This window comes from Sciurus carolinensis, chromosome 14 (assembly GCF_902686445.1).
Source record: "Sciurus carolinensis chromosome 14, mSciCar1.2, whole genome shotgun sequence".
Classification (NCBI taxonomy): Eukaryota; Metazoa; Chordata; class Mammalia; order Rodentia; family Sciuridae; genus Sciurus; species Sciurus carolinensis.
Window position 1 is genome coordinate 17,137,324 of NC_062226.1, and position 14,411 is coordinate 17,151,734.

The window sequence follows — 14,411 nt, forward strand, 5'->3', positions numbered from 1 at the left end:
TCACAGCCCAACTTGAATCTGGGACTGAGGATGAAGAATTGGTGAGCAGCCCCTTCCTCTGGGAAGTGGGCAGAGGATCTCCAAGCCAGGGTGAGCCAAGAGTCAACCAAGTAATGGATTTCTACCCAGCGCCCTTTTCAGGAATTTTACACAAAGAGCAAAAGCCGCCAAGCAGAGCTGCTCCAAACTGGGAGGGAGCAGGGATCCAAAATAAAAGTGCATGAGTGGGCTGCCTGGGAGGGCAGTAGCTAGGGGGCCAGGGCAATCCTGGAGTACGCAAGGGCAGGGGGCTGTTAGAGAGTGGAGTCCGAAGCCTCTCTGTCCACTAACAGTTACTGCAACTACGGAGGCCTCCACCGAGGAGTGTGAGCTGTGGTCTTGGCAGTAGGAGGATGAATGCGCGAGTTGCAGGCAAGCGGGTGAGGAGGGGGTTCTAAGGCCACAGGAAGTTATTTTAGGGACTACAAAAGGGTAGGGCGCTGAAGACAGGACTTGTTCTCGGGCCCACGGGGAGACAAAGTTATGTCTTGGCCATTCAGGGGCGCGCTGTACCCCCGGGAAGGCGGGGCCTTGAGCCAGTCTGGGCTGAGGCGCGCCCCCAGGTGCATCCCCTGGCTTGAGCCAAGGGTGGGGTGAAGCTGGAAGAGCTGGGTTGAGCCAGGGAGGTTAGGGGGAACGCGAGTGGGTCCTTAAGTGGCAGAAATTTGGAGAGGAGTGTTGGGGCTACAGAACGTTGTGAGGACGGCATTGGGGGATCCTGGGAAAGGGGAGGGAGCGTCTGGGACTTGCACGAGGCCGGGCGGAGCCTCCGAAACGCTCGGGGTCTGCCGGGGGAGCCAGGGAAGAGGGGCGGGCGGCGGGGCCCGGGGAGGCGGCGCGGGGGGGCGGTCCAGGGCCGATCGGGAGGCGGAGCCCGGAGCTGGGGGCTGCTGGCTAGCGGCTCTCTCGGCTCCTCAGCTCGGGCGTCCTGGTTCGCTTCGGCGTCCGCCGTCTCCGCCGCTGCCTCCTTTTCCTCCTCCTTCTCCGCCGCCGCCCGCAGCACCGCAGCCCCTCCCGCCATGGCCGCCGCCGGCGCCCGGCGCAGCCCCGGCCCCGGCTTGGCGCTCCGGGGGCGGCCGAGGCTCGGCTTCCACCCGGGGCCGCCACCGCCGCCGCCGCCGCTGCTGCTGCTGTTTCTGCTCCTGCTGCCGCCGCCGCTGCTGGCCGGCGCCACCGCCGCCGCCTCTCGGGAGCCCGACAGCCCATGCCGGCTCAAGACCGTCACGGTGTCCACACTGCCCGCCCTGCGGGAGAGCGACATCGGCTGGAGCGGCGCCCGCTCCGGGGCCGCGGCCGGGGCCGGGGCTGGGACCGGGGCCGGAGCCGCCGCCGCCGCCGCCGCCGCCGCCGCCGCTGCCGCGTCCCCCGGCTCCGCGGGCTCTGCCGGCACCGCCGCCGAGTCGCGCCTCCTGCTCTTTGTGCGTAACGAGCTGCCAGGGCGCATCGCAGTGCAAGATGACCTGGACAACACCGAGCTGCCCTTCTTCACCCTGGGTAAGACTAGGCGCCGGCACGCGCGGGATCCCAAGGAACCCTGAACCCCTAAGTGAGGCCAGACGGGTGGGGGCACCCTGGGGATCCCCACCCAGGCTGCCCCGAGTGGGGTTGGCAAAGGGCAACCGAGGGGCCCGGAGGGCGCACAGGTGGTTGAGAAGGAGTATGGTGCAGGAGATCCTGTAGAGCGCACGACGGGAGCCCGGGGGCGTGCCAACGGTCCCCCAGTGGAGACCTGTCCCTCTACCTCAATCCATATGTTGCACTCTGCCCCATCCATCCCGAATGCCAGAGACTCAAATCAATGAGTGTACTCTGACTAGAGTCTGGGTCAGAACCCCTCTCCGAAAACAGTTCGCGGTCAACCCTCCCACTACTCCCCTAGTCACGGTCACTGGCCGCCCACGGCTACCACCAGCTCGCTCTCGCCTCGGAGTTATGGGTTCAGTCCTTCCAGAGAGATTTTCTCTAGAATCACAGCGGAGTAGCTCCATTTATAAAGACCAGACCCGCAAAAGCTCATCTTCTGTATGGGCTGGGTGACCTTGGCTAAGTTGCTTCGCTTCTCTGAGCCTTAGTTTTGACCTTCTGTGAAATGGGGCTGGAATCGATTGAGTGATTTCTGAGGACTGGGATTCTGAGCTCAAGGTTTCCACTTTTTGATTCGCCCTCCACCCTTCGCCTTTATACCCTCCTTCTGGCAGAGAGTAGGTTTGTCCTCCTTGCCCACTCCCTGGGCTAATAATAATAACTTAATGGCAAGAAAAGGGAGGGGAGAGGAAAGGGTAGGTGTAGGGGGGCTCAAACGGAAAAGTTAATCAGAAAGTTCGCCAGCAGCTTTGCTGCCTGCTGATTCCCGGCGCGAATCCCGGAGGAGTCGGCCCTTCGGTGGAGCTGTGGGAAGCGCGGCTGATTTCCCACCCGGGTAATTGATAGCTTAATTATCTCGGAGAGCGTTTACAAAAATGTTGTTCCCCCTTAGCTCTCCCGCGCTCGCTGCTCGCTGCTCGCTCGCTCTCCCCTCCCCTCTTGGGGGCGCGGGGCCCGATTGGCTGTCTGAGTCTGGCCAACAACAGCGCCTCTAAGGCGCCGGGGGCTAGCCAGACTCCCGACCTCTTCTTCCCGGGGTCCTTGGGCTCTGGCATCGCGGGGGTGACCGGCCTTGGTGGTCAGCACTCTTAGGTTCCCTGCCTGAGCCTCGGCGGTTAACTCCTTGCTCGCCAGAGAAGCCCCACAGAGTAATCCATATACTAGACCTCACACTCCTGGGAATCCTGATATTTAAAATATATTTCGTGACACCCCTGCCCGCTTCTCCTTTCTACTGGCTGCCTTTGGGGATTTGAGTGAGTGCCAGGCTCTTTCCTGGTCTGAGCTTGATTCTCTGGGTTCCGCGGCCGCCCTAGGCTCTCCTGGCTGGCTGTAACCTGAGCGTGCAGAGCTTTCTGGGAGGCAAAGCTGGAGAGCGCCTTGCAGATTCCCTGGGGACTTCCCACAGAGGCGCGTCTGGCTTGCAGCGCACATATAACACACACACACACACACACACACACACACACTCAGACATGCGCGCACGCGGGGACACACACACACACACACACACACACACACACACACACACACCAGTAGCTCTTACCACCTGCACCTGTAGGGCTGCCCACATCCATGGAAGGGGATGAAGGTGGGGTGCTTCTTTAGGCACTGAGCTAATATGGGTCTCACATTAACTCCTGTTGCCTGGGCCGGTGGTGGAGGGTGGGTAGGGGAGTCCTGCCAGTGACACAGAAGATAACCAACCCTTCCTACCACTTCTGATCCTCCAGATCTCTCTTCTCTGGGCTATGGTGAGAACTCAGGGCTCTTAAGTGGCCATTCAAGTGCCGGGGAGGGGAATGGGCTTTTGAGTGCCCTGACTTGGCAGTGAGAATCCCAGAGCATTCCAGTTCCTCAAAGATGTGGAGGATCAGGTCCAGCCAGCCACAGAGGCCCCCAAATTCCTGGAACTAGCAATCCTTGCCATTTTAAACTTCCGCTTTCAGGGGATGGGTGCTTGGGACCCTGAGGCAAACAAAGTAAGAAACTGGAAGTCTTGAATCCCCTAGGATCCCTGTGTCAGCTTGAGAGTCCCCCTGTGCCCTCGACTTGCAGCCTTCTGCTGTCTCTGACGCACAACTGCTGAGCCTGGTGGCTGGGGACTGCCTGCCCCACCGAGTGGCCAGGTGCTCTCTTCCTTGGCAGCCCTGAGCCCGTTGTATGCACACTGGGATTGGGTTCCCACCTCCTCCTCCCCCCAGCACCCTGGATGGCAGCTCAAGCTCTCCGACAGGGATTTGGCTAGCGAGGTAGTCACCAGATGGCAGGGTATAGCAGGAGCTGTGTAGGGAGACGTGGGCTTTTTATTTGTGTTGGTCTTCGACTGTTTGCATGTAAACACGGAGTGCACAATGAGCTTTTGGAGGGCCAGACTGGCTGGCAATGAGGGTTGGTAGTGGCTGTATGGGGGGATGGAATATAAGTTATTTATGGTCATCTCTTTTTGAGGTCCCAAGGCAATCCCATTCCATTCCCAGACCTTTTAAACATCCTGCCCAGTGGTTGTGTCTGGTGAGTTAGGCAAGACTTCCACTCCTAGTTTGTCAGTTTGGAGAATTTCGAAGATGACCTGGTGCCACAGCGAGGTGTTTAAAGTTGGGGTCAGACCCTACCAGTAGTGGGGAGTGTTGAGTCGCCACTAGGGGGTGATGGTGTCTGCCAAAGACTTCCTGACATGCTTTGGGTCCTAGGCCCAGAGTAACTGTTGGTAAAACATTTCTGTCATTAAAGTGGCGGTGGGGGACATACAGAAGGTAGATTTTCCATTTTACCCTCAATTCAGTTGGCCTCTAAGTAATTTTGCACACACTGCCTACCATCTACGTTTTCCAAAGTCACCTTGGTACCTAGCCCGGCCTCACTGGGTTCTGCCTTTCTTATTTGAGGGATTGGCTCTGGGATTGGTAGTGCCTTGATGGAAAAGGACTTTTCTTCGGTTCTCTTCCTTTTCATATTTCTACTCTCCCCATCACGTTCCCACCTGCTTTGTGTAGATGGAAGTTTCCCTCAGATGTGAAAGATTCCCAAGTTTCTGTACTTGGGCCTCTTCTTTAAAATCTGATTATAAGTCAATGATGTTGACAAAGTGAATGTCCCTGAAAGTGATCAAGGAATAGCAAATAGTTATTGAATATTTAATGTATTGCTCAGAGTTTAACTCCTGCCATGTATTATTAAGTCATCTAAAATGCATAGAGTGGGCACTACTGTTATTCCCAGTTGACAGATGAGGAAGGTTTCTTATGGGTCAAGTACCTAGTCCAGAGTCATACTGAGAGTACGTGGTACATCTAGAACTGGAATCCCAGTCTGTTGGAGACCTACATTCTTGGTAATTGTTGGGCTGGTATTCTGAACCTATATACTATGGGGTCATGGCACCAGGCAAATAAGCATAGTAGTCATTAACAAGACAAGAACCTTTCTGCAAATGACTTTGGTCACATTGGTGAGCAGAAGTATGACTGTTTGAAAGTGAGACATGAGTTAAATGGCTCCAGTGACCTTGCCAAAGGAGCTTAAAGTTCCATGACTCATAATATGTCAAAGGGCATTCTTCTCTGTAGCACCCATGAGTGATAAAGATCGTACATTCTATAAACATCAGGGAAGAAAGACATCTCTATAAACTTGCAGAAGACTGGGGACACTTTCTGGACCAGAAAGAACCTGGGTCGGTGTTGAAGGATTTAATCGAATATTTCAGATGTTGAATGTTAAATATGGCTTGGGATCTTATGGTTGGTTAGGATCTGGAAATCTCCACCCTGACTCTCTGTGACCTTGAACAAGTCATTTATACCCCAGAGCTTTAATTCTTTGTGTTGTAAAATGAGTGGGTAGATGAGCCCTAAAATAATCCTTTGGTGTAAAGATTCTGTGAACTTGAGTGACCTGACCTACGCTGTGACTCTGACTAGCTCCTTTGCTTCTTACTGTTTTCCTTTGCATGGGGTGTTGGGGAGGATAGATGGAAAGGAAAGGCTCTGAATAGGAGCAACTGCCAGCACAGGGCTTCTGAGGTGAACCTGCACGTTGCTCAGTCCTCATTTACCCCCAGGCAGCCCCAGAGTCTGCTTGTGGATTTAGCTTTCATGACTACAGGTAGGGAAATGTCATCCTTTTTCCTGTGCTTGATAGTGGCCAGGCCAGGCAGTTTACCACCTGCCTTGCTTCAGCAAAAGGGGAAAAAAAGCGATAACATCGAACAACGACTCATTGCAACATTTCTTAGTGATTTGCTTTGCCATGTAAACCAGGAGAAGAGTGTGCTCTGAATTGGGGGAAGGGTATGTGAAGAAGGAAAAGCCACCCAGGAGTATATCTTTAGATGCACCCACCTGGAAAGGTCCTGCAGTTTCCCGGTGGTTTGTCCCAAAAGGATACTCTTTGCAAGAAACTGGTTGGTCTGGCTGGAAGACACAGATGCAGTGTGAAATTCCAAGTTGGGGAGTCCAGCAGAGGTTTTTTAAAAACACAGATAAAAATGGATACTCAGAGAAAAAACTTCAGGGGGAGTGAGGGGCAGGCACCTTTCCAGAAGTAATGCAGGGAAAAGGGAATTTGGCAAAAGAAAAGCAATCCACAAAGGACTGGAGAAACTTCCTGCAGATGTCCACACACAAGGAAGAATGGGTATTTTGTGGGGGATCTGATTTAAAGAATGTTCAAAAGGTGCAGAGTGGATAGAGTCCAGCCCTACAAGAGAGTGTGCCCCACGGAGCTGTCCAGCAACCCCGCGTGCTGACCCACATTGTGGTAAGACCCAAACAGAGGAAGTGTTCAAGCAGAGACCCATAGGTCTTTGGCAGGCGCTCGGAAGAGGGACCAAACCCTGGGAGATGTTTGGACTATATGCTCTTTTCTGTTTCTGGTTTGATTCTGAAGGTCAACACCCTTCTTTCAGCGGGAGGAAAAGGAGTTACAAATGGTAGTAAGTTCTGTAGAGATTTCTGACCACAGAATATTCACTAGCATCACTTCCAGTGTTCTCTGCTGTGTGTGAAAGAGATTCTGGGATGAAAAATAGGGAGACCTTGTCGCAAGACAAAGCTAGGTTTAAAAGAGTGTATGTACTTTCCTCATTTGGACATCAGGTTTCTATTATTAAAAGAATTATTTGGGCGACACTCAGATTTCAGATTCCATCCTGCTGTGTTGCTCCACATTTCTGAGACATTGTAAATAATGGTCTTGGGTAGGGGTTGAGGTGTTTAGAAAACCCTGATCTGAGTCTTCTTCCCTTTTCCATTCACTTCCCTCACTCTGTACCCCACCCTACTTCTTGCCAGCTCAAAGCTGATGAAACCTATTTAATACTTAGGGCAGAGAGAAATGCATGGTCTGCTCTCATCAGTTCTTTGTTACTGAGGGGGAAATGGGACAGGGAGAAGGGAGGAATTCACTCAGTTGTCAGAGAGACTTGAGCTCAGGCCATGCCAAAAAGATTTGCTGTTTCTGGGGGTGTGAGGGTCAGTGACCTCAGCAAGACAGCAGAGCTGTGCTAGCTTTGCTGTGACCCCGAAGTTGACTGTTTCCCTGCGTTGAGCCCTCAGGCCACAGAGATGGTCTAGAATTTTCCTTTGCAGCAAGTGGGGCAGGAGGTTTGGCCAGGCCTCTGGCAGACAAAGCCTCCTGCTTCCCACTTCCATGCTGTGTGGTGTTCTAGGCCCTGTGTGTCATCAGGCAGAAGGATAGAGACTGACAGTGGCCTTCCGGGTGATATCTGGAAACTGTTAGCATGGCGGTCCACTTTGACCAGCTCCCAACATCACACACTCGCAGAGAGCATCAGATTCACCATTTCCACCGTATGTGGTGACATGGAAATCCAGGCAAGGGAAGGGACCCACAAGAGTGCCCACAGTTCCCACTTTTCCCATCTCCTTGCTGGACCGCTCACAGAGGCACTGGGTTTCACTCAGCCCAGGGTCTACAACTTGTTTGAACATTGTACAGTATATCACTCATTCCTCCTCCCCTTGTTAAAAAAATAAATAAATAAAAATTCTAAGGAGAAAAATCTACTTAAGGGAAATTGAATTTGTTCTCCTGCCCAAGCATCCAGCTGGTTGGCTCCAATCTCTCCTGAGCACCTGAGCTGATGGGCTTGTTTCTGGGGAAGGGGGAAGCCTGATTGCTTCTCATTCTCACTACCTTTAGGGGTAGTGAAGAAATCTGTTCTTTTCTAGGAAAGGAAAGGAAGAGTCGGGTTTAAACTTGGAGTGGAGCAGCACTGGGGAGATGCTTCCTTTCCAGAGCTGATGCTTTCCCAAGTTCTCACACTGACCAGCTAGTGGCAACAGAAGATTAACTATAGCAAGAGAGCTGGCTTCCCTGCCTAGCAGCACAGCATACATCCTCTCCGCCCCAGAAGGAGGCAGCCGGCATGGCCTGCTCTGTTCTCTAGTGCTTGCTGTCTGCATTCACTATCTTGTCCCTACTGACTATAGTTCTTTTGGACAATAGCCCCCAGGAAGACCTCCTTTGTGAATGGAAAGGGGTGGATGGTGTCCACTCTGAGTAAGATTCAAGACTGAAATATTTGCAGCTTCCATACTGGCATACAATCAACCCAGTCTGGGAGTCAAAATTTGACAAGGGTGTTTTATGTTACAGGCATTAGGGTTTTAACTATGAGAGGCAACCACTTCTCCATCCCCATTGCCTGACAAGCTCAGTTATGCTTGTGTCCATCACGGTTCCAACAGCGAGCTCACTGGTCTGGCTACCTCTAGCCTTATCCTCTCTAATCCAACCTCTGTACTGGCAGAGAGAGTGATTTCATTAAAAGCCCAAATCTGATAATGGTTATCTTCTTTTAAAACACTGACAGTTCCTTATTATTCTTAGGATGAAGTTCAAGCTCCCTTCTGTAGTACAAGGTCCAGGATCAGACTCTGCAGACTGCCCTATACTAAGAATCCTTCCTTCTCATTCTATAATTGCCTCCCCCACGGGAAAATTTCTTCTCACCTTCCAAGACTGAATTCAGGTGTCTTTGAGGCCCTTTCTGATCTCTGTGCTCCTGCATTGAACACTGGGGGCCTTGGTGACACTGTCAATATAAAGCCCATTATGACTGTGGCCATTTGGGATAGTTGAGCATCTGTGATGTTCCAGGTATTGTTCTGGTGCTAAGGACATAGCAGAGGACCAAAGACCAGGGACTCTTACATGAGAGAGCTTCTTTCCCTGTCTGCCTAGGGGTTCATGTTTGTGTGTTAACTGTTTGAGGACAATAGCAATAAACATAAGCAGTAAGTTGCATAGAATGTGAAAAGATAATATATTCTGTAAAGAAGGAAATAAAAGAGGGAAAAGAGAGCCTGGAGTTCTCAGGTGAGAAGATGGGTTTTAATATTAAGTAGAGTGGAGGAAGCGCAGCTTATTGAAAATGGGAGATGGGAACGATGACTTGACAGGGATGAAGCAGTTAGCTAACAGATACTAGGAAAGGAATATTCTGGGCAGAGATGGGCTGCAGCAAGACCTTACTCAGGAGCACCCCAGGATTTGCTTAAGGCACTGCAGGAGGCTGGTGGGGCAGAGGTGGAGTGGGCCAGGGGAGGACAGGAGCTGAGTCACACAGGGATGTGTGGACATCGGTCAGAATTTGGACTTTGGCTCTGAATACAGTGGAGAGTTAGGCAGGTGTGAGAGGATGGTGGCTCAGGGGAGACCAGTGATCTTCATAGTCATGTGTCTTCTCTCCTGCCTGCCAGGCTTGCCTATGCACCCCACGAGACTTTACCCCTGGAGCTGCAGTGGCTCACCCTGTGCTTGGCACATCCTAGTGTACAGGAGATCTCAGATAACTGGGACTCTGGGTTTGCCAAATTTCATCCTAGAATCCATACTGGGCAACACTAGAGAGGTGTTGAAATCCCACTTTTCTATTCAGAATGAGCTTACTGCCACCTCTTCCGTGGAACCTTCCCTTTTCTGAACTCTAATTGCCAATTCCTCTACCTTCTTTCTCCTGATCATCTGGGGTGTTGGTAGGATGGTGAGGAGATCATTTGATTAGAGGGGAGAGTGCTGGGATTGGGGAAGGCCTCACCTTGAGCAGCTTGGTAGCCTAGGGGGTTAGAACCTGTGGCAGACAGAGAGGCATTGAACATTAGGGAGACACCATGGTTCTGGGATTATCGAATACCAGAAAGGAAAAGAATTTAGCACAGTATCTAAGCAAAACGCTTGTACATAAAGGTGGGGAAGTCAAGGTCACTCTGACAAGTTGGTGATGGAGCCAATGCCAGATCCCGGGTATGTTACTTCTAGTCCAGTGCATCTTCCTCCCACCTCAGGAAAAGGGCAACTGGGCAACCAAGATGGCAGAAGTGAAAATCCAGAGGTATAAGAGAACTCACTTTATCATTTCCGTGATTCTGAGTGACAGATTTGGCTCATCCCATGTTGCAAGTGAGCACTGGGCTCAGAGGAGTTAAGGAACATACCAGATGGCTTAGCTACTCTGAGGCTCAGCTGTGTCTAAACCCAGGTCTGCCTGGTTCCACAGCCATGTTCTCTGTCTTGCATGCAGCACAGAACTAGGGGTGCTCTTGAGTGTTCATCCCTTGACCACCTCTTTTCCATCCTATCTCTTTCTCTTCTCATTTCCAAGAAGTTACAGACCTTTCTTATACAGGAACTTCAGGTGTGACAGACTCTCAAGCCCACGGGACCAAGCACCTTCTTTCTCTGTTGCCGAGAGCTGACTCTCCAGCTGCCAGCCCTTTTGCCTGCTCCTTGTTGCTTTGCAGAGAGGGCACCAGGCCTTATCTCACACTCTTTAGAGGCCCCTGGTTACTCCAGACCTGCTTGACAAGCAAATTCCTCTTGTGCTTCTTGGTTTTCTCTGCCCTTCCCTTCCTCCTTCCTCCCACTGCCTTTCTGCCCTTCCTCTCTCCCCCATTTTTGTCTCCTTCTCTTTCCCTTCCTTCCTCCCAGCCCTTAGGGATTTCCCACCTTATGCTATGTATAGTATACTAAGGAACCTGAGATCTGGTCCTTCCAGGAATTTATGTAAGCTCAATTTTCTTTCTAGTAGTGGGCAGGCCGTCTGTTGTCTGAGATGAAGCCCCTGTTCGGTGAGGTACATTTTCTTAGCATGCTTGCTCAGCCCCCAGTGTGAATTTGGCTTACATTTTAGTGCTCTTTAATAGCATTGTACAATTTTTGTGTTCCCATCTTGAAGATGGGATGTATATGTAAAAATTACTATGTGTGTGTGCATGTGTGTTGCTGTAAGACTCCAAATAAATAGCAGATACTCGTCTAGAATTTCAGAACTAGCTAATGAAATGCCTTTGTGATCCAACTCAACCCCCTCACTTCTTTAACAAACCAAAGTGCCTTTTCCAAGTTCTCACAGCTAATCCAAAATAAAATCTAATTGCTAGCCCAGGTCCTCTGACTAAGAGGCGGTGTGCTGGAGTGGGACGTGCCAGGTCTGAGGACACCAAGCTCTGGGATCAAGTCCCCCATGGACTCCTTTCTAACCTTGGACTTCATATGCCACCTCTCTGAGCCTCTGTCATTGTTCCCATCTCCCATTTTCAATAAGCTGCTCTTCGTCTAATCTACTTAATATTAAAACCCCTCTCCTCACCTCTGTTTGTTCATCAACAAAGTGAGGAAAACCTAGTCATCACTTTTCTGGGTTGCTCTGACAATTGCTTTTGGAAAGCTCTCCATAAACCACATTTTCATCAGTGTCCAGAGGTGTGCAGTTTTCTTCTGTGCACTAGGTCACATGATCCTCATGGAGATAGTTGTGTGCAAAGCGCCTAGCGAGGCGTCTGGCACAGTTTGTGTTCCATGCCTTTTTGCCACCTGGAATCCTTTTTTTGGAAGGAGGTGAAGGCATGAATAAATAATGAGTGTGAATTCCCTCCCTTCCCTCTTCCTACTCCAACATGCTCTGCCTGTGCCTCTCCCTTCCCCCGTTTCCCCTCCTCAGCAAGGCTCAAAACCGTGAAGTTGACCATTCATGATCTCTGCTCGTTCTGGGGAGAGGGGGAGCAGGGAACTCCAGGGTCGTCTGAGGACAGTTTGGACAGAGAAGCACTTAGAGACTGAGTCTAAGGCAGGTGGGTGTAGGGGGTGGTAGGCGGGTGGATTGCTTTCCCTTCTTGTGGCGGTTGCCTGACAAAGCCTTACTCTCAGGCACCCAAGGAAGTCACGAGTGGCTCTGCAAGCAGCCGAAAAGGGAAGGAACATTTCCATTAGCAGAATCAGCAGAAAAGAGATTTCCAGTCACAGTAATAGCTGCATTTGGGGGAATCATTTCAGTGGTAACCGTGGGTGGAAGAGGAAAGGGGGGCAGAGAGGCAAGGGAAGGCACAGGAGACTTCTGGTCTACTTGCCCAGAGCTGACAGCCCCAAGTGACAGCCAGGTGACAGAGGAAGGCAGGTTGACTGTTACAGACCACGGATGGCCCTTTGATCAACATCCTGGATCTCCCACCTTACAGATGGACAGAGCCTCTTTGCTGGGACTCCCCGTGGGAGGCTGCAGGCTTCCTGGATGCCGACGTTGACTTTGCTCCAATTACCTGGATTACTCTCCTCAAGACTTTCAGAGCCAGGAGCAACTTCCTGGGCTTCTGGGATTTGTCAAAAGGTTCTAGATTTAGCTCAGTCTTTCCTAAAGTTAGCTTCTTATCAGCATCACCCTAGAGCCAGGTTCTCCAGGCCAGAATTGCCAAGGCACCTGGGGTGGGGTTGGGGAACCTGGCTTTAAGCCTCCTGAATCCTTGGCATGTTCCTGGAGGACTCTGTGAGGGGGCTCTGTGCACACCACTTCAGCCTTACCTCCTGCTATTCCTTTTCCCATTTGACACCGTAGACTCACCATTGACTTGCAGATTTCTGAGGATGACAGGGGACCTGCACATTCCTGACCTCAAAATGAGTATGCTGTTCTGTCTTTCCATCCCTTGATTCATCACACCAACTAGGAGACTTCACTAAGCTGCTGCCTCCTCCAGGGAGTCCTCTCTTCCTCCTAATGTCAGGCTCGGTGACATTATTTATTTTCTGGATGCCTACACCACTGGCCCCCGTACGGTTGCCATGTTTAGTAAATAAAAATACAGAATGCCCAGTTAAACTTGAATTTCAGATAAATAATGGATACTTGTTAGTACAAGCCTGTCCCATGAAGAATCTGGGACACATTCTTGCTGAAGATGCCTCACTGGTTAGCTGAAGTTCAGATTAACTGAGCATCCTGTGTTTATTTGGAAACTCTGGGGGGATGCTGTGGGTTGTCTCTCCCTCCCATCTGGGGGCACACACCGCTGATATCCAGTTGGCCCTATACCTTGTTTATCCACATCAGACTGTTATCCAGTCAGTTTTTCAAGCTAAAGGATCATCTTCTTTCCTTTCCTGTGCCTCTCTCTCTGTTTCCCATTCCTCTCTTGGTCTTCTGAAGTGACTCAAAATCTGCTTTTCAAAATTCCTTCTGCACCTCTTTTGTCCAAGACACTGTCCTATCTCACATCTGCCTCCAGCTGATCTTCCTTTGCTTCTCTATCTCCTGTTCTTGCTTTGTGCTGTGCAGTGTATAGTTCGTAAGCCAAATCCAGCCCTCTGCCTGTTTTTTTTTTTTTTTTTTTTTGTGGGGATGATATAGGGAATTGAACCCATGGGTGCTTTACCACTAAGCCACATCCCCAGCCCTTTTTTGTATTTTATTTTAAGACAGGGTCTCATTGAATTGCTTAGGGCTTCACTAATTTGCTGAGGCTGACTTTGAACTCATGATCCCCCTGCCTCAGCCTCCTGAGCCACTGGGATTACAGGTATGTGCCACTGCACCCGGCCCTCTGCCTGTTTTTGTTACGATCTTAACGCCTGTTAATTAAAAAAAAAAAGTCAAAAAAGTCCGAAGAGGAATAATATTTTGTGATATGTGACAATTATATAGAACTCAGATGTCAGTGGCCATAAATAAAGATTACTGGAACATGGCCACACTCATTTGTTTCTGTGTTGCTCTGGCTGCTGACATTCTGGAGTGACAGAATCCAGTGGTCGCCCCAGAATCTTGGTCCTGCAAAGACTAAAATATCAACGAATCATTCTTCAGAGAAAAAGGTTGACAATCCCTGCCCCATTCTGTGACCCAGTCATCTTTTCCAAAAAGCAAATTAGATCTCACTACTTCCCTGTTTAAAACCTTCAAATGCTTCTCATTGCTCTTAGGATAAAATCCTAATTCCTTTTTAGGATCTACAGAATTCTAAATAATTTGCCTCTCTCTCTGAAATCATTTTTCACCATTTTCCCTCGCCCACAAAATGTGAATATTACCTCCTCCAAGAAGTCTTCCTGGACCAAAGTGGCACGCTGTAAACCTCCCTCCCATAGCTTTCTAGTCCATTAGTTTTTCAAAGCCTTTTTGCTGTCAGCCTCTTGAATGTAGGATCTGTCTTTTTTTTTTTTTTTTTTTGTTTATCTTTTTGCTCTCTGACCTCTATAGTTAGAACACATCACACATGTCGGTGCTGAGTATACACGGTCTGAGAAAATGGGCAGGAGTGGGGATACCAGTTTGTGAACACCACCTGAGAGGGAGCCTACCTCATCAGGTATTTCTGTTGAGAGATTAGGAGGATTCTAATGGCTCAAGTTCATGAAATATTTCAAGAATTGCCTGGCTCTTAGTAAATGCTTCCTCCTGTTTGTTAAAAGAATAAAAGTAAGTAGGCATGTACCCCAATCCCCAACACCAACCCCTGCCCACCTTCCTTGCAATTGGACAGTTTAAGACA

General features: G+C 50.4%; 1 protein-coding gene across 4 annotated transcripts in view; it reads left to right on the top strand.

Moving 5' to 3' along the window:
• Positions 1–683: 683 nt before the first annotated feature.
• The window catches only part of Astn2 (astrotactin 2), an 851,054-nt gene continuing 837,326 nt past the window's right edge, over positions 684–14,411 (top strand). For 3 of the 4 annotated variants that reach the window (XM_047524419.1, XM_047524418.1, XM_047524420.1), the window contains exon 1: positions 934–1,533. In XM_047524419.1, the coding sequence (XP_047380375.1) occupies positions 1,059–1,533 (475 nt within the window). In that variant the 5' untranslated portion in view covers positions 934–1,058. Of the gene's footprint in view, positions 736–933; positions 1,534–14,411 lie in introns of those variants that run through there. The other variant, XM_047524417.1, reaches the window with a different exon arrangement.